This window comes from Talpa occidentalis, unplaced genomic scaffold (assembly GCF_014898055.3).
Source record: "Talpa occidentalis isolate TD23 unplaced genomic scaffold, MPIMG_talOcc4v2.1 talOcc4.12, whole genome shotgun sequence".
Taxonomy (NCBI): domain Eukaryota; kingdom Metazoa; phylum Chordata; class Mammalia; order Eulipotyphla; family Talpidae; genus Talpa; species Talpa occidentalis.
In genome coordinates this window covers 73024215-73049037 of record NW_023601212.1, presented here as the reverse complement: position 1 = coordinate 73049037, position 24823 = coordinate 73024215, and the positions used below count along the sequence as shown (strand labels likewise).

The window sequence follows — 24823 nt, the reverse complement described above, 5'->3', positions numbered from 1 at the left end:
TCCTTCTTCATCTCATCGCCGCCAGCCAAATGTTCCTGGAAGGAAGTCAGGTAGACTTGAAAAGAAACCCAGCTTTCCGTGGACAACGCCCTCAGGAACCAGAAAACCTGTGTCCTGTCCATCCGGCTGTGCCACAGACACGGAGGGATGTGCAGAGAGGGCCGGCTCCCCCAGAATGTTCATGGGGAACTTCTGTTTCTTGCCTTCTGCTATCCCTGGCTCACAGCCGGCCCTCTGCCTGCTGTGCTTGGGTGTTTGTAAAATCCTGTCAGTAAAGCTCATTACAGGCTCAGATCCTAAGGGTTTTCACCATTCAGATCAAGGAACTAAAGGTTCCTGTTGCCGTCCCAGGTGACAGGGCCCTGAAGATTAATCACCCCAGTTCTCAGGGGAATCACACACCCTTCTTTTATTCGATGTGTCTGTGGGCTGTCAGCTTAGGTTTTCATGGTGGCCATGTAACAGAAATCCATTCTGGATGTCACAGGCCATGGGACTGTGTCACAGCTGCCACCAACACTGTCTGGTGAGGGTTACATGCCCTCAACTCCAGACAAATGTCTGGGTGGCATCTGCTTGGTGCAGGGTGCACGCATTGGCTCAGCCTCAGCAGGTTGTGCTAAACACCGCAGCGCTGGGGGTCCAGCCCTGGTACAAACAGCCCTCCGCCAACACCCACCACAGGTCTACATCCACGGAGGCCCTGCGAGGCACTGAAAAGGATTGCGAAGTCTCTCCACTCGCACTTTAGGGAAATGGGGAAGCCACGCCCTTGAATGGCTGGGCTGCGGGGAGCAGACCGGACTCCCAACCCCCTTCCAGAGCATGAGGACTCAGGAAAGAGCGGAGGATGTCTTCTCAGCGCCCAGCCCTGGTGGCTGAATCCCCAACTTCACTAAGGCACCAAAGGGGGGAGGGGACTGCTGCTGTGGGCATGGCCAAGGGGTCCTGAGGCCCAGAGTGCATGGCGTGGGGGCCATGAGAACCCCCTTCCTCTCCAAGAAGCCTGGCTCCCTCTGCGGTGTCAGAGAAAACCATTGTGCAGAGCCTCAGCCAGGCAGGGCTGACCCACAGAACACAAAGGGCCCATCCTTCTCAGGACACTGGCCTCTGTCACCACTCTGGCGCGTAGTTAGCCCCACCCCAGCTGGTACCCAAAGGGGCTACTTCTTGCTTTGTCTCGTTTTTTTGTTTTTTCTTCTTCTTTTTTTAAAGCAAAATGGTTACCCCCCCCCCAACCAGGCTACATTCATCCCTACCATGGACTGCAGTTTCTCCACTGCTGTGTATTCACTCGTTCACCCCGTGTGTGCTGAGTGCCCCTCAGTGCCACATGGTTCTAACTGCTGGGGTTCAGCAATAAGAGTTCCTATTTATAGGGGACTTATCAACAACCAAGGGATGAGCTGGAGGCAAATCACCACACAGACACATGGTAAAACCTCTAAGCCTTTGAGAGAGTGGGGCAGAGAATTCTGGAGAAAAAGCCACCACAGAGATGGGGTTCAGAGTGCTCCCCTTCCAAGGAGCTGAGTTTGAGCCCAACCTTGAATGGCCAGAGGCCATCAGTGCAGAGATTTGGGGGAAAAAAGTGTCAGGCAGTAAGACAGGATGTCTGGACGAGCAAAGGTCCCATGGTAGGACTGGTAATTGGAGGGTATCGGATGCAGCAAGAAGACCAAGGGGAAGAGGTGCCAATGGGGCAGGAAGAAAGGAAGGAGTAGATGTAATTCTGGAAGCTAAGGAGGTCCCCGGAGACTGATGTCATCTGCTCACATGTGATGCTCCCTCTGGTGCAGTGTGGAGCCCAGCCCAGGGCAGCTGGAGGGAAGCATAGAGGAAGAGACGAATGTCCAAGTGCTCAAGAGACACAGCCCTTGACCCGGTCACCCAACAGGTGGTGTGTAGACCTGGCACCAGAACTAGCAGAATGCTAATCTATCTCCTGAATCAGACTCCCCGGGGTTGGGGTATTTTCACAGGTGATTTGGACACAGAGCCAAGCTGCAGAGCTCTGACTCCAGCTTTGGCAGGGATGGAGGTGGGGACAGTGACTGGATTAAAGGCATATGTAGCAGCTGCTTAACAATGGGCCTCCCCTGGTGGCGTAGGCAGTTGAGCGCAGTGCTGTGAAGCTGTCCGCAGCCTCTGCAGCGCCGGTTCGATCCCGGCCGGATGGCAAGGGTCCCACATGGCGCTGCAGACCTCTCCTGTCGGGCCCGCTGCTCCCCTCAGCAGTGTATTTCGTCAGTCTGCCCGTTCTGTTCCCCACTCTGTCTATGGTGAATCCTCTCACCCTCCCACGCACCTGGCCTATACCCCGGTTCTTGTATAAATAAATAAATATATCTTAAAAAAAAACAAAACACAAAACCCCAGCATTGTGGTCAAAGGTAGACTGGATATTATTACTACAAGGACTTCAGATATAGACCAGAGCTGAGTGAACATCATCCACTCAGCCATGTCCCCCCCTACCAAAATCCAACAGACAGGCAGCTGGGGCTGAACCTCTACCCTGTGCTCAGACTAGTGGCCACAGCTGCCCCCCAACCTGGGGCATTTGAGCTCAACAAACGTGACTGCACAGAAAAGCTACAGGGTATGGAAAGAACATTCTGGGTTAGTGAAGACAAAAGCCCAGTCACCTGAGTTACCCAGTTAATGGAGACAGAGGGGCTGTGTGGCCTCGGCACCCCACATTCGTTTCACACTTGGCCCAAAGCTGACTTGTCACAGCCTGCACAGAGAAGTAACTCAAGCATGCTATAAGACTGTTGTTTTTGCTGCAGAGATGGTGAGAAAAAGCTAATGGCCCATCCCCTCCTGGATTCCCAGGCTCCTGCGACGAAGAGCAGGAGAGCACCTGTGCAGGTGAGTGAGCACCTGTGACCAGGTAAATCAGCTTCCCCATGTCTACCCTGGACGGCACGGCCAAGTCCACCTGCCTCTCCCTGCTCAGTCTGGAAATTCCACTTCTCCCCTGAACCGGGTCATGTAGAACAACCATGTGGGTTCTATTTCACCTCCCAGGCAGACCTGCAGAACCCCAAATCCATCACCACCATGCCCTCCTTCTGCCCTTAGCCCCAATCCCATAGACCTCCTACAAGGCAAGATTCTGACAGGATCCTCACCTAAGTTTGGAGTAAGATGGTGTTTGGGGGGCTCCACAGTACAGGAGAAAAACTTCACAGCCAGCTCTGGCCCACACAGTACCCCTAAAATGACTAGTTACCAGAGAACACCCTGGAAGCAGGACCTTCTTGTACAGCACAGAAACTGGCACATCCACATTCACAACAGCACTGGTCACAATTGCCAAAAGGTGGAAATAACACAATGTCCACTGGTGGATGAATGGATAAAGGAAATGTGGTCCGGTCATACAATGGAATATTATTCAGCCTTAAAAAGGAAGGAAATTCTGACACAGCTACAACATGGATGAATAACTGAAGACATGTGCTCAGAGAAATAAACCAGACAGAAGAGGACAAGCTCTGTATGATTCCACTCAGATGTGGTCTCCGGGGTTACCAAACTCAGAGACAGAAAATGGACAGTAAGCACCAGGGGCTGGGGGAGGGAAGTGAGGAGTTCATGCTTGATGTTTCATTTTGGGAAGACAGAAACAGTTCTGCAGATGAAAAGTGGAGACGGCTACGCAGCAATCTGAACGTACTTAATACCAGAGAACTGTACTTCAGAACAGTGGCGTGAACATTTTGCTATATTTTACCAATTCAGAAAACAAAAAAACCAAAGAGCCCCGGGCACACACTGAATAACAAAGGGCCTCAACTATGGAGCCAGATGGCCAAGCCCTGAACATCCTGTCCCTGAGGACGCTGGGCAGCTCAGAGGTCACTCCCACCTTTGAAGGTTGGGAACAGAGGCCTGGTGTGCAACCTAGAGCTGTGCAGGGGCGGGGCTGGGATGGGGCGATCCCGCAGTAAGGAAAGGCCCTGCCCAACAAAGGCCTGGCAGGATTAGGAAGGAACCAGCCTTAAAGGGAGCTCAGTTCCTGAGTCATGAAATGGGCAGCTGAGTATCCTTTCAAGTAAAAATGCTATGTTCCACGAATAAAACAAGTTGGAAGATATTTTTATATTTAGAGAAATGGATTATAGCCCTTGGCCACACACACAGACACACACACACACACACACACACACACACACACACTGCAGCAGGCACTTTCTGCGTCTCTCTGGAAAACCATAATTTGAACCGAACCTGATACTTTTGGCATTCGGTCACCGGGCTGCCTCTTAGGGTACCCCTGATCTTAGGGCAATGTGCATCTGCAGAAGGGGAGGGATGCTCAGGGTGTCCACACCAAACCCCAGCCTTACAGGGCCAGAAGGTGTGTTCCTGGAAGGGCCCTACCTTCTGCTGGGTTGTGGGCCTGTTGGGGCAATAATGAGGCTGGGCATGAGCTCCCCTCCCTCCTGCCCTAATGAAACTGGTATCACTCTAGCCCTAAAAGCCATGTTCAGAAGCCTCACAATAGGCCTCGATGGTCCACATGCCCTGGCCAGGTCATCCCCTGCCCCCTGGAAAGTAGTTTACAGAAATGAGCAAACATGCGCTCGCGGGCCTCAGAGGAGCTGCTGCAATTTCCTACCCGGGAGCAGTAATAACAGTCATTATTATAATATATATCCCCATAACTCACCCGGCGAGCCAACATGCCACTTTTTCATTCCAGATTCCTTACTGAGCATCTTTGATTCCTTTAAATGTGGCCTTCACCCACACTGCTGCTCTGCTGACCCCGGGTGTTTATCCTGTGTTCCCAGTGCCTCCCACATCACAGGAGTGCCCCCTTTACTCAGCACCCCCCCAGGCACTCCCTGACGCCCACCCGTCCCGGCTGGAAAATCCACAGAGATTGATGGAGGTGCATGGCATAGGTGGGCATCAAAGGATGGCCCCATAAGTCATTGCCTTGTTCCATTTGGGGGCCTGACTGTCCCGAATTGAGACAGCAGCCAGGAAGTAGGGGGTCTGCCCACGGTGCCTAGACATCCTGGCTCAAGCAAGCTGGGTTCAGGGAGCCTTCAAGCTGCCTTTGTACGTGAACTGCTGCTGCAGGGATGGGGCCGGGGGTAGAGGGAGGGGGGAGCCTGGATCTGCCAAGACAATATATTTGGGGGATTCTGGTTTGGAGAAGGTGACTTCACTTTTTCCCTTCCAAAACTGCCTCCACAAATCCCTGGCCTGGAGAGAAGCCAGCTACAACACTTCGGCATTGAAAGGCAGCCAGGGACGGGCAGTTGGCTAAAAGGGAGGCTGGAACTGCCCTTTGACTCAGGCATCAGCCCTGATCCTTATCCTAGTGAGGCCCCAGGGCCTGGCTCTGTAAGGTTCCATCAGGACTAGGAGGGGTGCTGCTGGGATGAGCCACTCCTGTCCTTAGGAGACCAAGCCAGCCACTTTCTTCCAGTGACAGATGAGGGTACTGGGGGTCAGTGGGGTGGGACAATGGGGTACTTTATAGTTTACAAGGAACGTGCCATCTTTTTGGGCCTGAGTAAGTCTGGACAGATGCCAGGATAGGTTCAGAACATGTGAGGAGGTGGGACAGCCCATAAGAAGACACTAAGTCATACCAAGGCAAGGAAAGAAGGGAGATTTCAGGGCACCATCCCCAAATGAACAAAAGGCATGCCTCCCTGCACTATTCCCAACCCACCCATCCTGGCTGTCCCTGGTCAATTCTTCAAAGTGCCAACTTTCTGCTCCAAACGGTGATTCTAGCTGGCATTTTGAAGATGTCTTTGGAATTTAATTTGAAGATTCATATAACTTAATTAAACATAGAAAGGAAAGAACCTGTGAGGGACAAAATGCAAGAGCCAAAATCTGAGTGGTGTTCCTGGCTGAGGGGAACGTGTCAGTAGGGGAGCAGTAGGAGGGAGAGCTGGATGTGGTTCCACCTGGAGGGGAGGGGCTGAGGCCAGGCAGGGTCTTGAAGCATGAATAGGAGTCTGCAGCACAGGACAGAAATGAAAAAAAGAAGAACTGGAGGCAAGACACTCATCTTTGAATTTCCTGCTTATTGTCCATCTCCCCGACTACCTATGACCCCACTGAGAGCAGGGGCCATATTACTTACACACACACTTACCCATAGGTGTTTTTGGAGCCAAGCATACAGCAAGAGCTCAATAAACATTTGTGCAAGAAAACAAAGGGAAGGAGGCAGAGGGTGAAGTTGGAGAACAATGAAGGATCGAGAAAAAGGTGGAAAAGGGTCACATCATGAGAGATGGGAGCCAGGTAGGAAGACCTGGTTTAGAACCAGGAAGCATCTGACCCCACAATATCCCAGGGGCCAGCTCTCTCCCTGAGCTCTGAAAGCAGGAGAAGCTCCAGTAACGGCCAGGTCCAAGGACAATGCCCAGCAGGATGCTGGCCACATCCAGTCTGTCTTCTCTATTTCCTGGGCTGGTATTTTTTTTTTAACCCAAAGCAAAGCCAGCCGGAGTTGACTTTGTGGGCTGGCAGTCTGCACCCAGGGCTGGAACCATCACTGCCTTCTAATTCTCCCTCCTCCGCACACTTCCTCTGCAGCTGCAGGCAGCCCCAGCCTTCAGCTCCTGCCTCAGTTTCCTTCTTTGGTGCGAGACAGACACTCCACCCAACACAAATGTCTGTTCCTGTGGCTCAGGCTCAGGATGGAGCTTAGAATGGAGAGCCCTCAAGTGACTTGACATGTGCCTTAAGGTCCCAGCTGAGTCATTTCCTGTGCTTCCATCTAGATTCTGACCTCAGGTCTCCTCTGGTTTCCAGAACACAGGCATGATAGTGAACACAGGTGGGCTGCTGGGAAATCAATAAGAAATGCCCACTCCCAAAATAGTTCAGCCTATGACACAGGACAGGACCAGAAATAACTCTCTGGGCAGCACAATTAGGGTGGCATCATCGGACAGCAGCAGGTGAGGCCACAGCAGGAGGCAAGATGAGAGGCCCTACTTTACAGGGCTCTGTAAAGGCAGGGTGTGGAGTCTACTAATGCCCTGTCCCAGTGCTGGTGCCTGAGGCCTGGACAGAACTTGGAGGCAACTGGATCTGGCAGCGTGTGGGGCCTGGAAGACATAGGCTGACTGTATGCCAGACCTCACTGATGCCAGAGAAGACACAGCCCCTGCCCTTAGAGGTCTCCAGTCTGTACACTGGGGCCACAGGGAAAACCATGAGGCTGCAGAGGGGACAGTATAGGCAAAGGCCCTGTGACAGCAAAGCACCAGCACATTCCTGGAACCAAAGCCCTTTCCTATGGTGGTGGCTCCAAGGGTTCTAAGCAAGAGGCTGATACACTCAGGTTCCACTGGGAGAGCAGTCAGAGGCCGGGAAGGAGCATGCCCAAAGCTATCCATCAGGGGCCTGACTTGGTACAGGCGCTTGAAGGAGAGGTACCCCTTTCTGAACCTGCATGACTTTACCATCTCAGCGGCCCCACAGAAGAGTCAAGACAGGTGAAAAAAAGCCAACAGAGGCAGGTTGAAGGGACAGGAGAACACAGTATTCTGCAAGAGAGGCAGTAAAACTCAGGCATTCTGAGAATAGGAGCTTATGCTGGGTACAGAAGTCAGCAGCTCTGGGTATCAGACATCTAACTCCTGCCTACTTTGAAAAGCGCTGACATCCACGTGGGCAAGCTTGGGGGTCACAGGTGCTGATTCACACAGAGTGTGGTCAAGCAGTACCACCCAGGGCTGCAGTGGGGGGAGCAGAACCAACTTCAAACCATGCTGTGGTATTTTGACGTTATCTTTTAAATGCAATATACTTCTTTCTGGATTAAAACATTAGAAACATATCACTCAGAAGTTCTTCTCGACCAGAGCTTGTCAGAGACTGCAAAGTCTTTAAAACCAGACAGGCGCAGAAGAGCCACTTCCCAAAAACAGTTCAGAGATACTTACATCTACTTCTCCTTGATCAATGACGTAGAAGTTATCTCCTTCATCCCCTGTAGCAAAACAAAAAATACAAGCATGTATTGCAAAGATGAATCTCAGCATTGCTGTTTTTCTCGTAGACAATAATTCTGCATTGCTATTTGACATAGACCACGGCCAACCGTGGGTCTCATCTGCTTATTTAAATTTTTTAAATAGAAACTGAGGGCCTCCCTGGTGGCACAAGGGGTTGGGACGCAGCCTGTGGGGCTGTTTGCAGCCTCTGCAGCATGGGTTCAATCCCCGGCCGGCCAGGTAGCAACCCACACGGCGTAGCAGACCTCTCCTGTCTCGCCCGGTGCTCCCCTCAGCAGTGTATTTCAGTCAGTCTGCCTGTTCTGTTCCCTACTCTGTCTCTGGTGAATTCTCTCACCACCACCCCCAACTCTGGCTTGTATCCCAGCTCTCGTATGCATAAATAAATAATAAATCTTTTTAAAAAAAAAAAAAGCCTTTTAAAAATAAATAAATAAATAGAAACTGAACGTATTTAAGGAACACAACAGGGACCATCTGCTAGACAGACACAGTGAAAACAGTTAATGCGGTCAAGCCAGTGACAGGAGCTCCTCACCTGTCCACCAAGGCTTTGCAGAAGGGCACCTCATCTGCCCCCTTAGCACATTTCCAGCTTCCAATACAGTTCAACATTTTTGATTGACAAGATTACGGAAACATATCGGGTTGACTTGTTAAGCGCTCACAGTGACTTTCGTCAAGGACAATGAGAGTTTTATGTTAATGTATTTTTCAGTGAATAGTCTGTGATTCCCAGATTGGCTTTGCTCAGAGAAAGAGAAGGGGACGTACCTTGCTGTATGACAGTCTCCCCGGCAATGTGAGTGACAGGGAACATGGCATCGAATATGTCACTGGAAAAGAAAGCACACCGGTGTGGGAAGTGCCCTTGCCTGAACCTGTCTCCGCTTCCCAAGGAGCAACTCCGCTTTGTTTAGCAACAATGCGTGTTCACCAGGGAAATGAGAGCCCACGTAAGTGAAAAAAAAAAAAAAAAAAAGGGAAATAAAAACCCTTCAGCATCCCACTGCCAAGACTCAACCTTGTTGACCCATTTCTGTGCCTCCAAACGTTTGCTGTTTGAGTTTTTCAAAACTGGGATCTCACTCAAAGAACTAAAGTAATAATAGATAGTGAACATTTCTCACTATAATTGTACTAGAACAGGCCACCAGTCTTGCAAATTGGTTTTCTGTATTTTTCCCCCAAAGAAAGTACTGTTAGCCTAAGGGATGTCCTGGGACGCCAACTGCAGGAACGGTGGGCTCGGCCTCTCCTTATGACTGCAGCCCTCTGCACCCTGGTGACTCCCTGCACTGGGAAGTCAGTGAGGCTGACACACCAGGCCTGCCATGACTTTTTATTTCCTACATTTGGTTGTGAAGTGGACCCTACAAGCAGGATGGGCTGCAACCAGAGCAGTGTGCAGCTCAGCATGTCCATGCCAAAACCAAAAACCAACCTCAGAAACTGTGCCCACCCACAAACACATGGCTCCCCAAAAGAGAAGTGTGATGCCGACCCCTCAGGTGAGTTGCAGCGCTCAGGGTGGCCATTTTACTTCCCACCCTGCTATTTTAAATGGGGGTCTTTGGAAACCCTCATGCACTAGTCAGGGTGAGCAAGCCTGATGGGTGTCGAGGGCCCCAAGAGCAAATGCAAAATCAGAGGCCTAAAGAGCTCAGTGCTTCATCTCCAGGATCCAGAAAATATAAATAATTCTTAAAATAGCTTTTTTTCTGTTTATAAACATCTTTCTCTCTCTCTCTCTCTCTGAGGAGGCGAGCACCCCAAAGGGAGCCAGTGGTGTGGTTAGCAGGAAGTTCAGGGAGGTTGGGGGGCTCCTTCTCCAGCTCACCTAGGGGCTGGCCCACAGCCCTGAGGGGGCCCCTGGCCTGTCTGCACTTCTCAGCCACAGCAACCCTGGGGAGCATCGTCCACAGGCACACCCTGGCTTACTGCGTTTCTTCAAGTTTTAACTACGTCGTTTAAACACATTTCAAACCCACGACAACAGGGCTCTTAAAATGACTTTAAAAGAATGACTTTACAGTTCTTTCTTGTTTTTAAAATATTTTAACTCATAAAGGTGAAATATTTCCAAGAATGCCTTATTAGTCAGCCCCCTGAGCACCCCCCCTACACACACGCCAGCTTAGACAGATGGTCGCTTTCTTCTGGAAAGTGATCAACTCTCAAAGTAGGGCTCCGGCCGTGGCCTGGGGTGTGGGAGGCAGTGCCTGGACTTGGTCTTTTCACTTCACAGATGTTCATCCAAGAAAAGGGTCCTTTATGACTTGGCTCCTTTATCGTTCACATGAAAGTACCATTGGCAACTCTATTCTCCCTTCTGTGTTTTCTGAAATTTGTCGAGTGAGGACAAGCTAACCTGGGACATTAATGCTTCTAGGCTGCCTGGCCTTCTTCCACTTACACACCTGTTCTGAAGGACGTTTTGATGTTTCTGAAACCACGGGCCAGTCACAGGTCAGAGCTCCCCAAGAAGAGGGAGGTAGGTAAGTACCCTACCCTCCATAACCTGTGACTCTCACCCCACTTGTGTGCTCCCACCTGGCCCAGTGGAGGGTAGGAGAGGCTGAAACCCCTTTTGAAGATGTAGATTCCTAAATGGGGTCTTTAGGGCTTATATCACACCAAACAGCCCTACCTACATACCCAGGTGCCCTGGGCAGCACCTATTCTATGGTCCTTGCTGTGTTTCCCCACTGAGCACACAGGTAGCTCCCCAGGTACATGGGTCTCAGGTACACAAGTATCTCCCCAGGTGTCAGGTGTCTCCTAAGCACACAAGTAATGCCCCAGGTGCACAGGTAGCTCCCCGGGGGAGTAAAGAATTCCCAACTCTGTGAACAGCAAGGCATGGAGAGCCTAGTCTCATTTATCCAAAGATGTGCCAGCCCCATCCTTCTTGGGAAGAAACTAACCCCTACAACACCCCTCCTCTCACTACGGACCAAGGCTTGAACCGGACGGTGTCCAGACAATGGACTGGCCTATCCTCTGCTGAAGGCTCCCCCTCCTCTTCCATCTTCTATATCCTTTCAAACAAACTGATCCCTTCCTCCCTCTTAGCACTTAATGGCATTAAAAGGCATCAGCTGCGTCTGTACGGAAAAAGAAAACATTTTCTATTCTAATCTGGAAGTTGCCTCTGGACAGTTTTACTATTGCTGCCAGCACATATCTTAGACAGTTGCCCATGCAGGTCCCTGCCCACAACCTAGGCACGCAAACTCCATTTAGGCATCAGGGGCTGTGCCTTGTTTGGAGAGAACAGAAAGTCCCCCATGCTCAAGGTTGATGAGAAGACTTTACAGTGATCACTGCAGTTCTGTGGTGGTTTATCCCTGCGTTTGCTCCATCATCGCTCATCCCGATGAGGTCAGGCTACAGTTAGCTCCTTTATTCAGATAAGGAAACCAGAGAAACTAAGTAGCTTTGCCCAAGGTCAGGCAGCTGGGAAGAAGTGAGGCCAGGCTGCAAACATCCCCCCACACACAAACACTCACACAGACCCTCGCCCCATCCCACCCACCCTTTCAACTAATGCAGTTCTAAGGTAATCATGGGAGGATGGGGCCCCTGCAGGCACAGCCTGAGCAGTTTCCAGGTGCAGAGACACAGGGCCAGGTCTCAGGAAGTCTCTCAAAGCATGCCCTAGAGGACCTTGGATCCTCCCTAGGAGGCAGATGCATCTAGGTCCCGAGAGCCCAGTCAGGAGAAAGCATCTCTGGGCTTTATCCCCGAATAAAGGCAGTTTCTCGCCACAGTGAGATAATGGCCACTCTGTCCTCAGCACTGGGTATGAAGGTGGGCCTCAGACTCCTGAGAGGCCAGTCTTCTGACCGGGGGAGCAGACAAGGGGCACCCACTTGCCACACTGCACAGTCTCTGCAGTCTCCTAGGTGCTTCCACCAGAAGGCCCCCCAGAGTTGGCCCCAAGAGTTCAGACATAATCTTGAGGGCAACGAGGTCTCTCGAGGGGTACCATGGGGTAACAGGGTCACGAGTGGAATCTTTTTTGTGGTTCTTGTAATTATTATCTATGGGCACCGTTGCTTTTGTAATTTTAGGTCAGGGGTTGCTTCTCAACACTTTTGTTCCATGGAAGCTAGGCTTCTGGTTCTGCCTTTGCAGCCCCAGTCGGTTATAGGGGCTTCAAATGCATAAAATGAAATAACTAGAAAAACAAATGAAATCAACGATATTGAAACACAGTTATCAAACTGTCTAAAAAGTTAGTTTGCAGCATGGTGACACCGATGCCTTTGTGTTACTGCACGATGTGGCGAGTACAGGGGGCAGGGCCAATAACCATCCAAATTGTGAAGAAGTGACCTCCATGAGCCACTGCTCCAGGTCCCTGCACCAGCCAGGAGGTGGTAGGGAAACACACCCCAGCTTCCTCCTGACCAGAGCACAGCGCCACCAAGGCTACTGGCTTATCAACTGTGCACGTGGGCCCCACTCACTCACAGACTCACAGCTCAACATTTTTAAAGCATTGAAAAAAGACAAAATTTAGACTTGAAAATGTTAAAACATACTTTCCCCGGTATGGTAGGTTCCAAACTCCAAAACCCGAGGGAGATGCACACGGGATAGAAACCAACAGCTTTATTCACAGTCAAACCACACTTTCAAAAGTGAAAGTCAAACAGACGGACCAAAATGCACCTCCAAAAAGTACAGTGAGAACCTTCATTATCTGTCATCAAAAGAGCTGGAAGTAAAGGTCTGGGCAATATGCTTCCATCCTTAGAAGGTTAAATATGCATCAGCAGGTGTTGAAGAGGGCAGGCAGCACATTCAGGAGTCAATACCTGAGAATACGTTTTCAGAAGGGGGGATGTGGATGGCATGAGGATGGGAAAAGGAGCCAGGGTGGGGACACTGGACCATGCTCTATTCACTGTGGAAGAAGTGGGGGCTCAGCACACAGTGCAGACTCCTCTCCAGTTAACCATGGGCCTTCTGCGCTGGGTCAGTACAGGGGGAAACAGCTCAGGAGACCCCAGGAAACCTCACTTGGCCCTGAGGTTGCAAGTTCTCAAGCTTCAGTCAGTAAGGATGAGCGCCACATAAAAACACTACACATATAAATGTAAATATAAATGACAGAACATAATACTACACAATATAAAGCTTTAATAGGCAGCTACAAGACAGGAGATTAGCTACGGTTTGTGGGTCTCCTGACAAAGTCCCTGCTTCTTAAAGCATTCTCTATCAAAATGTTAGCCGCTGTTCTTAAGTCCTCACAAAGGGCCAGCACCCTCCACCCAAGCCTCATGAATATACACTCATTTGAAGCTCACAACCACGGGAAGGCACTGGCCACATTACTGCTCCCACTGCACAGACAGGAAAACTTAAACTAAGAAAGACTGACGTGCTCAGGGTCACACGGCTGGCTGGGCTGAGGCCGACCACCACCAGGAATCCCTCATGCATGCAGGCCTCAGAGGATGCACATCAGAATACACTGGGCTGTCTCTGCACATATCCAGGTCCTGCCCTTTGGGGTAAGCCCACGCCAAAGGTCGAGGCCTCCACAATGAAGGCAGCCTCTGAATTGCTGGCAAGACAAAGTCCCGCTGAGATACCTCAGGGCCTGGGAAGGTCAGGTGCTCTCTCCACCCTCAGAGCTTTGAGGGAAGGAGATTTTCCCTCTGTACCTGTCCAGGTCAAGCTCCCAGGCACACCTGACTGCCATGGAACCCCGCCAGCCGCTGGCTCCCTTGATCCCTGTGAAACAATATAATCCAGCTGTCTTCCCGGAAAGAGCCTTATCCTGCAAGCTAGCGGCCTTATCCCAGATTTCTTGGGTCTGGCCACCAATCAGATGTCTGATTAGGCCTTTCCCCCGTTCCGCAGACGTGGGTCACAAGCATCAGATAACAGGTAACTTGGCCGCCATCAGACAGCCTCCTAAGCATCTCAGTCTTCCAAACATATGCATCAACTTCAAAGTCAAGTAGTTTTCCCTTCACACCTGACTCTCTAGGGGTGACTTTCCAACTGCTATATGGAGATGACACATTCATGATGCAGTCTGACCCTGAAAGTCAAAATGCCATCCATGAATCCTGATATATTTCTGGAAAAAAATAATGCAGGCCCTCCCCTGGTGGCGCAGCGGTTGAACGCTGGGCTGCAAAGCTGCCCACAGCCTCTGCAGTGCCAATTGGAACCCCAGCCGCCAGCGAGGGTCCCACATGGCGCGCAGACCTCTCCTGCCACGCCCACTGCTCCCCTCAGCAGTGTACTTCGGTCCTTCTGCCTGCTCTGCTCCCCGCTCTGGCTCTGGTGAATTCTCTCACCCTCCCGCACTTCTGACTGTACCCAGTGCTTGAATAAATAAATAATTAAAAAAAATTTACACTCTTTCAAAAAAAAAAAAATGCAAACAGAGCTGTTCGATCTTGAGTTTGTTATTCCCCACCCAATAGAAGTCATTTAAATATTCATCATAGGTAAGTCCAACAGCATAGAAGTTCTGGTTTAAAAAAATTTTTTTTTTAAAAAAGCAACTTTTGTAATTTTATTTGGTCATTTCCACATCTTTTTTTAAAAAGACTTATTTTTATTTTTTATTATTATTTTAAAAGATTTTATTTATTTATACAAGAACTGGGGTACAGGCCAGAGGCGTGGGAGGGTGAGAGGATTCACCAGAGACAGAGCGGGGAGCAGAACAGACAGACGGACCAAAGACACTGCTGAGGGGGCAACGGGAGAGACTGGAGAGGTCCACTGCTCCATGTGGGAATATCCCTGGCCGGCCTGGAATCGAACCTGTGCTGCAGAAGCTGCAAACAGCCTCACAGTGCTGCACTCAACCAGCTGTGCCACCAGGGAGGCCCTAAAAAATTATTTAAATTAGTTTATGATTAGATTCTTTCCTCATTTTTCAATCTAAAAAATAGCATACACACAAACATGCCCCAGTGCCAATGAAAAATAAGGTGAATTCTTGATTTACAAGTAAATGTTTAGAACATGACTTGGTAAGTTCCTTGTTTGGACCTTGAAAATAAACTTTCCAAGCTTTATTAAAGCCAAGCGGCCAAGCCCACCTGACCTTTAGTTGGTGCTAGTCAGACAGCCTCTGAACATAGAACACAAATCCTAAGGCAGGAGAAAGCCCAGGCCACCCACACCGTCAGATGCAGCCCAGCCCTGGGCGTGCCTGGCTCTTGGCTCCCACGCGGGTCACAGTGATGGAGGGTGTGATGACTCTTCCCTGTTACCTACTGTCCCCTCCTGAGCCCCTGGGGCGTGAATAGGAGATAACCAGGGGCCTTCTTTGATCTCTCTCTCTCTCAGAATGAAGAACCTGTCTCCTGGGAGAAGTCCCTCTCTTTGCTATCTCCTGTTCATGAGGATTATTCTAAGTTGTGTGAGGCAAGGACTTCTGTGTGTATTTTCTCTTGAAAAATAGGATCTTAGCTTCAAGCATGTATTTTAAATTCACCCTTGGAATGATATCACGCTGCAGATCCTTCTGCGTCTCCCCTTTTTCACCAAGGACGGACAATGCATCAGGCTGTGGCTCATCAGGCTGCGGCTCTGGGCAAGGTGTTTGCATTTCCCTGAGCCCTGAGCATCTCTCCAGGGCTTGTTCACTTGTTCCTTCCTCATTGGTAAATTCCCTGTCTTGTCCTTCACCCATGTCCATGTTGGGCTTGAAATCTTGCTGATTTGCAGGAGATCCTTGAGTGTTTTAGATATTGGTGCTTGGCAGTTTGAGACACTGCAATTACCTTCTTGCAATCAATCATGTATCGGTTAACTTTTCTTTGATGTCCTTAATTTAGTAGACATCTTTCATTTAATGGAATCTCTTTTTTGCTTTATGGTCTAGAGCTTTGTGGTTTGTATATGAAAAGTACTTCCTCACAAGCAAGTAACAAAATACTCCTCTATATTACTGTCTCAGCTCAGGCTGCTGTAACAGAACACCACAAACGGGCAGCTTAAATGACATATATTCATTTCTCACAGTTTGGAGGCTGGAAGTCCAAGAGCAAGTTGCTGGCCAATTGGGTTCCTGGTGAGTGCCCACTTCCTGGCTCGCAGACGGCCATCTTTTCACGTGTCCTCACGGGCAGAGACAGAAGAGGGCAAGCTTTCTGAGGTCTCTTCTTATAGGGGCACTGATTCTTCATGGGAGCTCCAGCTTCATGGCTTCTTCCAAACAGAATCACCATCCAAAGGCCCCACCTCCAAACTGGGGTTTAGGGTTTCAAGAAATGAATGAGGCGAGGGGAAAGGGGTGTAGGTAATTCAGCCCATAGCAATTACCTTCTGCTAAATACATAGTTTCCATGTTCATATTTAGGTCTTTCATCCATGAGGTAGGGGGTCTGGTTTTGTTTTTCCCCAGATAGTCAGACAACCTCCCAACATCTACTAATCATTCACTCTCACACTACACTTAGACAGCACGTATTACGCACCCAGCAGAACTCTCTTTGTTGGAGGTTGAATTCTGCCCTCCAAAAAGTCATATGTGTTAATTCTAAGCCCAGTGCCTCTGAATGTGGCCTTATTTAGAAATAAGGTTGTTAAAAAACTATGAACCAGAGACACTTTTTGGGGGTGGGGGGCGGGAGGGGAAGGATTGGGGTCAGAATGGGGCGTTTGCAATTGTATGGGGGAATATAAAAATAAAATTTATTATTTAAAAAAAAAAATAGAAATAAGGTTGTTGCAGATTTCACTTAAGATGAGGTCACACTGGCGTAGGGTGGCCCTAATGCAATATGACCAATGTCCTTACACAAAGGTAACATTTGGGCCCAGATACATAAAAAGGGGGAGGTCAGAGGGAAGACGGTGTGAAGAAATGGAGGAAATGGCTGCCTACAAGCCAGGAAGAGAGGTCTGTGGCAGACTCTTCCTCAGAACCTCAGAATGAACCAACCTCCAATACCCTAGTCTTGGAGTTCAGTCTCCAGAGCTGAGAGAGTGAATCCTGTCTTGTAAGCCACCCACTTTGCTGGGACAGCCTGAGCAGACTCACAGAGTGTTTTACATGTATTCACTTATTGAACTCTCACAACCACCTTGTGATATTTTATTATCAGTATTCTCATTACCTGACTTACAGGTGAGAGGCAGACAGAGACACAGAGAGGCTAAGGAATGTGCCCAAAGTCACACAGCTACTAAGTGGCCATGGGAGGATTCAAAGCCAGGTATCTGGCTCTGAGTCCCTGCTCCTAAGAATATGTGAAACTACCTGTTTACTATCAACTCCCCCATGCACCCCAACTTCTTGGCCCTCTGCTCCCTCCTCACAACGGGCCACACTCCATCATCATTGCCTCAGGGGCGGCATAAGGTCCTATTCTCTGTCTTCTGTCTTCTGTCTTAGCTATTTGCAAACTTGATTTTTTAATTTACATTTGAAAATGTTTATCTACTGCCTCACAGTAATCCAGCTGGGATTTTAATTGGGATTTCTTTGAATTTATAGACCTCAATTTGAGGGAGAATGACATCATTATATTAAGTCATTCTATCCAAGAATAGAGATGTCTGTCCATTTACTTACATCTTCTGTATGTCTTCATAGAAGTTTTCATCTCCTTTGAGTTTTACACAACCTTTATTACATGAATTCTAGATACTTCTTATTGGCTTTTGCTCTCAGGAATGACATCTCTTTTTTGTATTTTCTAGTTAACTCCTGCGTGCTTTCTCTAGTCCCTCATCCCCACCCCTACCCCCACTTCACTCATTTCCTTCACCCAACTGGTCCCTTGGGCTTCTTGATATTAATTTCTGAAGGCAGAGCTCACAGCAACCCTGGTGAACACTCATAATAATTATTAGCGTTCTCAGCACAGCAAGCTGTGGAAGAAAACCAGTTCAGCCAGTTCTCAGAGCCCTGGCCACTGAGTTGGGTGGAGGACAAGGAGGGGGACTCAGGGGTCAATCGTAACTGATCTGGATCCAAGCACTTGACCCCAACCAAAGCTGAGGCTGCAGAGGGCTTGGGGTGACAAGAACCACTGCCACAGTCACACAGGTAACCTCCATTCTCCCCAACAATTGGCATCCTGCATTTTGGAAACAGCCCTTTGGAGAAGGGGAGGTAATTCTTGGGATTTTCTGCAAAGGTGCCATGACATCAAGAAGGGGAGAACACCTCTCATAATAAAGTAAACTGGGTAGCACTTTCAACCTTCTTTATCTTTATTTCATTAAATGCCTTATTTTGAAATTTTTCACATTTCAGAAGCATGTGGAGGGATGTTGGAGCCGGGATGCATGTTTACACCCAGCTGGTGATGTCAGAGAGCAGAACAGCGACCAGCACATATGCACCGACCTCGGGCTGCAGGGAAGCGTACATATGTGTATTGACAGGGAGCAGAAGGGGATTGTGAGTGATGAAAACAGAACATTAAAAAAAAAGACCCACTGAATTCAGAAAACGTGTTCAAGTGCATACTAATGTGTTTATCTGACTCAAAATGATGCTATAAAGGGAAAAAAAGTACAACTGACATCCAGTCTCATCGCCTTTCTGAAATGTTCTTAAAGACCCAAGCCTGCTGCCTTCATTTTGTTGGAATTTGTCTATTACTGTTTGGACTTGCAGGTTGAGGTGGTCAGAGAGAGGAAGCAGGCTGAACCTGGACCCCAGGCCAACCATGGTACACTGGGTGCCATGGCAACATCCTGTCACAGCCCAAGGGATAGGGCCTCTGTCTGCCATGAGCCTAGTGTCCCAGACACAGTGTCCCCAACTTCTGTTTAGGCTTTTCGACTGTTTGGGTGAAAGCTTGCTATGTTTCTCTATTGACTGTAAGTTTCCAAATAATTTTCTCTAAACAGTAATAAGTCAAGCAAAGCCTATACTATGTTGGGAACCAGGCTGCCTGCCCCTCACTGGAGCATCAAGAGCACCATGTTTATAAACTCTCAGGTGCCATCTCGTCTGTGGGGTGGCTCCTCATCCACCAAAGCCTGGACCCCAGAAAGAAGCACAGATGCCCAGGATCCTAAGTGGGGCGTGCACCCATGACGTCCTGGTAGGGTGAAGCTAGTCAAGTCTCTGCTCCACCTTGTAGATCGTGCACACCTCTGGTCTGGTGTTTACAGTGTCCCCAGAAGCCTAGGCCAACCACAAACTGCTAAATGAGAGTCCACCTAGGGTGGAAGACAGCACTTGCAGATGTAAGTGACTTTTTCTCATAAAAATATGCATGCAGGGCCTCCCTGGTGGCATAAGGGGTTAAGCACAGCACTGTGAAGCTATCCACAGCCTCTGCAGCACAAGTTCGATCCCCAGAGGTCTGGTACAGCAGACCTCTCCTGTCTCTCCCACTGCTCCCCTCAGCAGTGTATTTCAGTCAATCTGCCTGTTCTGCTCCTCACTCTGTCTCTGGTGAATCCTCTCATCCCCTGCACCTTTGGCATGTATGCATAAATAAATAAATCTTTTAAAAAAATGCATGCCTTATGAATCAGCAAGGTTGTTCTAATTAATGCTCCTTAGCAACTTCATTACAGAAACAAGTTTAATCACATAAATATGATACGGCTACTTGACTGTTTATTACAGTGTTCTTGTAGTCATGGGAAGTCAAAAGGCCTAATAGTTGGGGGTTGGGTAATTAGATAACAGGGTGGAATACAATGGTGTTATAAAATGGCACTGCAGAGATACACCTATGGAGACTGAATAATGTTCTTACAGGGTCTTCTAAATTTTAAAAGTGGGTTATAAAATTGCAAGAAGTAGGTAAATCAAATTATAGCTGGAAACTTCAACACACCTCTACCAGTTGTTGACAGATCCGGCAGTCAGAAAATCAGTAAGGACATAGCTCACCTGAATAGCACCATTAATTAACAGGATCTAGTTGACATTTATAGAATACTTCATCACACGACAGAAGAATACATATCCTTCTCAAAACTCACATGAAATATTTACCAAGATAAACCATATCCTGCATCATAAAATATATCTGAGCAAATTTAAAAGAACACAGATCATATGGTATCTCCTCTCTGACTACAATGGAATTAACTAGAAATCAGTAACAGAAAAGTAACTTGAAAATCCCTAAATTTTCCCTAAATCCCGAAAGCAAGCAAAATACTTCAAAAAAAAGTCAATGAAAATAAAGAGATACTGAAATTATCCTTAGCTAAATGAAAATAAAACTATAACGTATTCAAATCTGTGGGATGCAGTAAAAGCTATGTGGAAGGAAATTTATGATATTGACTGCTTATATTAGCAAAGAAGAAATATTCAAAATCAATAATCTAAATTGCCACCTTAGGAAACTAGAAAAACAAGATCAAATCAAATATAAAACAAACAAAAGAGAAGAAATATAAAAATAAGAGCAGAAATAAATGATATATAAAATAGGAAATTAATAGAGAAAATCAACAAAACCAAAACTGTTTCTTTGAAAAGATCAAGAAAACCTACAGATTCATAGGCAGATTAACGAAGGAAAAAAGAGAAGACACAAGTAACCAATGTCAGAAATGGAAGAGAAGGCATCACTTCAGAGACCCTCGACATTAAAAGGATAATAAATACTATGAACAATTCTATGCCTATTAATTTGACAACCTAGATGAATGAAACTAATTTCTTGAAAGATAGTCTACCAAGATTCACACAAGGGGAAACAGGTAATATAATCTATTAAAGATTTTGAATCAATAACTATTAACCTTCCCAAACAGAAAGCACCAGAGGTCCAGATAGGTTCACTGGTAAATTCTAACAAATATTTAAGAGGAAATTATATAGTACTTTATAATCTCCAATAAACAGAAGCAGAGTAAAACTTAATAACTCATTTTATGAGACCAGCATTAACCTAACACCAAAAACAAAGACACTGTAAGAAAAGAAAATTACAGACCAATATATCATAACAGGTAAAAATCCCCAGCAAATATAAGGAAATCAAATCCAACACTGTATAAAAAGAATTATACACCATAACGAAATGGTGAAGATTCAGGTATATGAGAATGATTCAACTTTCAAAAACCAATGTCATCCAACAAATCAAAAGGTGAAGGGGAGGGGGGGAATCAACTCAATATATGTAAGAAAAGCATTTTACAAAATCCAACACTCATTCATGATCACTTTACACAACTGACAAGGGGTTAATACTCAAAACATACAAAAAATTATTAAATTTAACAATAGGGAAACAATCACCCCACTTAATTAATGAGTGGCAGATCTGAACAGACAAGTCACCAAAGAGGAGATCCTGAAGGCTAATAGGTACATGAGAAAACGTTCATCATTGTTTTTAATACAGGAGATGCAGGTCAAAACCATAATGAGATACAATGTCATACTCCTGAAAAGGCATATTAAAAAGACCCCCAACAACAAGTGCTGGAGAGAATACAGAGACAAAGGAACTCTATTGCAGTGTTGGTGGAATGTAAATTGGTACAATGATTCTGGAAAGCCATCTGGATGTCTATATATATGAACTGCTAATCTAGGAATTCATTTGGTGCTCTATATCATATGCATGAATACACAGTGGTCCCCAAATTCACTTGCTTATAAAAATACAGTTGTAATTCTATAATTAAACAAACAAACAAAAAATCATGACAATTATTGTAGAGAGTAACTAGAGTACCAGACTGGCTTTTTAAAGTAGAGCTAGCAAGAAGAGACAAGATTTGATCTGAGGCTTAAAAACTAAGATTCACTATCTTAACTGGACTTGCATTATATTTATATTTCAATTTGGGGAGAATTCAAATTTTTATTATATTCAATCCTTCTCAGCTAAGAACATGGATATGGCTTGTTATTTTTCATACCTTAATTCATTTTCTTCAATAAAGATTAGAGTTTTCTTTAAAAAGAAGGCATGGAAAGGTGAACTTTTTAAAGAAAGCTGGCAGCAGGGAAGCAGTGGGGCTGGCGGGAGCCTTTGTTAAGAGAATCTGGATGCTCCTGGACTTTGTTTCTCATTCTGAACATTCTTAACACCCCCACTTTGAGATGGGACGAAGGCTGTGATGAGGCCGTGACTGACAAAGGAGGCAGACCTTGAACCCCACTGGTCAGGCAGCAGCAGATCTGATCTGAGGCTGTGCTCCACTCAACTGCCCAGCACCCAGAGGGCAAGGACCAACATATTACTGGCTGGGGCACCCCTGCATGGAAGCCTGGCCCCCTCCAGATTCCTTTGCAGTAGGGTACCATGCCCTCTGAGCTGCAGCCTGAGAGCTCCACACCCCAACTTACATCTCCCCACCAGCATTATTGGGGAGGGGGAGAACAGCAAGGGCTTCAAGCTCCCAGCCAATTGGGCCACACTCAGTGGTGAGACACTAGGGATGAGGCACTTGAAAAGCCACAACAGTGTAGACACCACACAGGTGGGTCCTCTAGCTGTCACTTATTCATTCAACAAACATTCTGGGACTGATGCTGGACCAGAATCCTCCTGTTTACCCCATTGCAGTTAACAGATGTGGTCGGGGCAACAGGGAGGAACAAACCTCCTGGTCACCTGGCAAAAGCTGTGCACAGGGACCCAGGCCACTTCCTGAACAGCCATTAGCAGTGATGTGTCTTACTCAGCCCCAGGCCGGGCAGTCAAAACATCTTAGAAGCAGCAAATGGCTTTTACGGATGGCCAACCAAAGACAGAGCATGGGCACCAAAGGCACCCGGAGGGGGACCCAAAGCCCACACACTGTAACCAAGTTCAGGGCTGGAAACCTCATTGCCACCTCCCACCAGCAGCTGGGCAACGAGGCTTCCAGCCAAGGGAGAGGCCCCCGCAACAACAAAGACGCCCAGGACCAGCAGAGGTCGGTGGAGTCAACTCTTCACGGATTCCATTGCTGGAGGAAAGAAAGAGACGCAGCTGCCCTCTGCCAAGTTGGGCTGTCCGGGAGGTGTTTGGCTCCAAGGCCAGTGAGAAAGAACACACAAAGGGGTTGCTGGGATCACTGAAAAAGCGGGCCTTCTCCAAGACTCTTTCTAGGGTCAGGTTGGGTCAGTCTGCCTTCCCCGCTGGTCAGCTGGGGACAGTGGGCAAGCACATCCACTCTGGGCCTTGCCCTCTCTTCCACCTGACAGATCCTATCCTCATCGCCTCCAGGAAACCCTCCTATTTCTCCTCCATCACCACAAGGCACCCGCCCAACGCTGGCATCCGGAGGGTAGGGGCTGATCCCAGATGGAAATCCCAAGCTGTCTGTCACTCATGATGCTGTCACCACAGCACAGGTGGGACCCCAGAGGTTAAGTTGACAGAGAGAGCCCCCTGCCGAAGTGCTCAGAGTGCAGGCCACGTCAGAGGTCACGAGTGTCAACAAGGGATTCTGGGGGCTTAGCTGCCTGCGTCCTCCCTCATTGCTCCCAGGATAAGGAAGGTTAAGGGCACCTTGCTTATTTTACACCCATGGCCTGTGGTGTGATCACAAGATCAGATTGTGTCGCTGTTAGAACCACCAGACCTCTCCAGGTGCGTGGGCTGGAGAAAGCAGTGAGTCTGCAGGATCCCTGGAACTGTCCCATCCCGGGCTCTGTGGGCTGGGCCAGCTCTTCTTCTATGGCTGCTAAGCCCATCAGTGTGTCGGGGGGCAGGGGTTGGGGGTGCTGCTTAAAGAGGACCAGCCCACGCCATGAAAGTGGGCACAGCAGACACACCCCCCATCCCCAGACAGCTTCAGAGGAGCAAGAGGGGTTCAGCCAGGTGAGGGTGAAGCAGATCCCCACAAGTGAGTGGAGGGGAACCCCAGTCAGTGGTCAGCTTTCCTGTGAAAAGTGAGGGGTTGGAGCAAATACTGCATGAGGGGAGGGCTGGTTCATGCCCTGCTCAAGGGGTTCTGACAGAGACGTCCAATTAACTTGAGCGCAAGCCCATAAACAGCCAGTGAGTGGTGTCTACTGAGGCCTTTGGAGCCCTGTGGCTCCCGCACAGGCGGGAATGTGGCCAACCCAGAGTCATCTGATTCGTTATTATTTTAATCTGCTCCAACCTTTACCCTGAGTGAAAACACAGCTTTTAAAAGGCTGGCCCCAAGGAATCAGACACTCTTCCCTCCTGACCTAATGGTTTTATGTTAAAGGCACAGGAGACAAGGCATAGGCCGCCGGGCTTGAGTGTGCTGCCAAAGCGGCCCACGGCTCTCAGGAGTGCCCTTGCATGAGGGAGATAGGCCGGATTTGCAAATTCAAAAACTCATCCACCTAGAGGCCCCGCAGGTCGGGGGGCCAGGAGTACCCACCCTGTCTGTAGAGAGCAGTACCCACACATGGAATGCAGGCCCCGGGCATCATCACGTTCCAGGACCCAAAAGAACACAGACACCCAGAAGTTTCCTTGCTGCCTCCTGGTTTATGTGACGAGAGATTCTGGTTTTTAACAGTCTCTGTTAGTCAAACAGAACTGTGTCTGGCCACACGCAGACACAGACACAACCCACCTTTGGAGTTGCTTGCAGCTACAGAGCCTAAGGTCCAGACAATTACCTGGCACAAAGACCAGTGCAGAGAACTAAAATACGTAAAGCCCGTCACAGGCCAGGCCAGTTCCAGGGTCAGCAAGTGCCTGACCTGAAGACAGAAAACAACCCCATGGCCTCATACAGTCTGTGTGCCCACAGCCCCGCATACACCCAAGGAGGGAGAAACAGGCGCATCCACATGCCCATTGCGATGCTGTGTGCAGAAGCTGTGGCACCACCTGAGCGCCATTGCTGGGGCCACCGACTGTTCTCTGTGCAGCAGCCACTCTCATCTCCCAGCCTTTTCATGGCGC

At 48.4% G+C, this 24823-nt stretch overlaps 1 protein-coding gene across 3 annotated transcripts in view; it reads right to left on the bottom strand.

The window, feature by feature from the left end:
• Window positions 1–24823, bottom strand: part of PRKAR1B (protein kinase cAMP-dependent type I regulatory subunit beta) — a 102356-nt gene that overhangs the window by 33722 nt on the left and 43811 nt on the right. For all 3 annotated transcript variants that reach the window (XM_037506748.2, XM_037506751.2, XM_037506749.2), the window contains 2 exons: window positions 8787–8848; window positions 7941–7987 (listed from right to left, as the gene is read on the bottom strand). In XM_037506748.2, the coding sequence (XP_037362645.1) occupies window positions 7941–7987; window positions 8787–8848 (109 nt within the window). The remainder of the gene's footprint in view (window positions 1–7940; window positions 7988–8786; window positions 8849–24823) is intronic.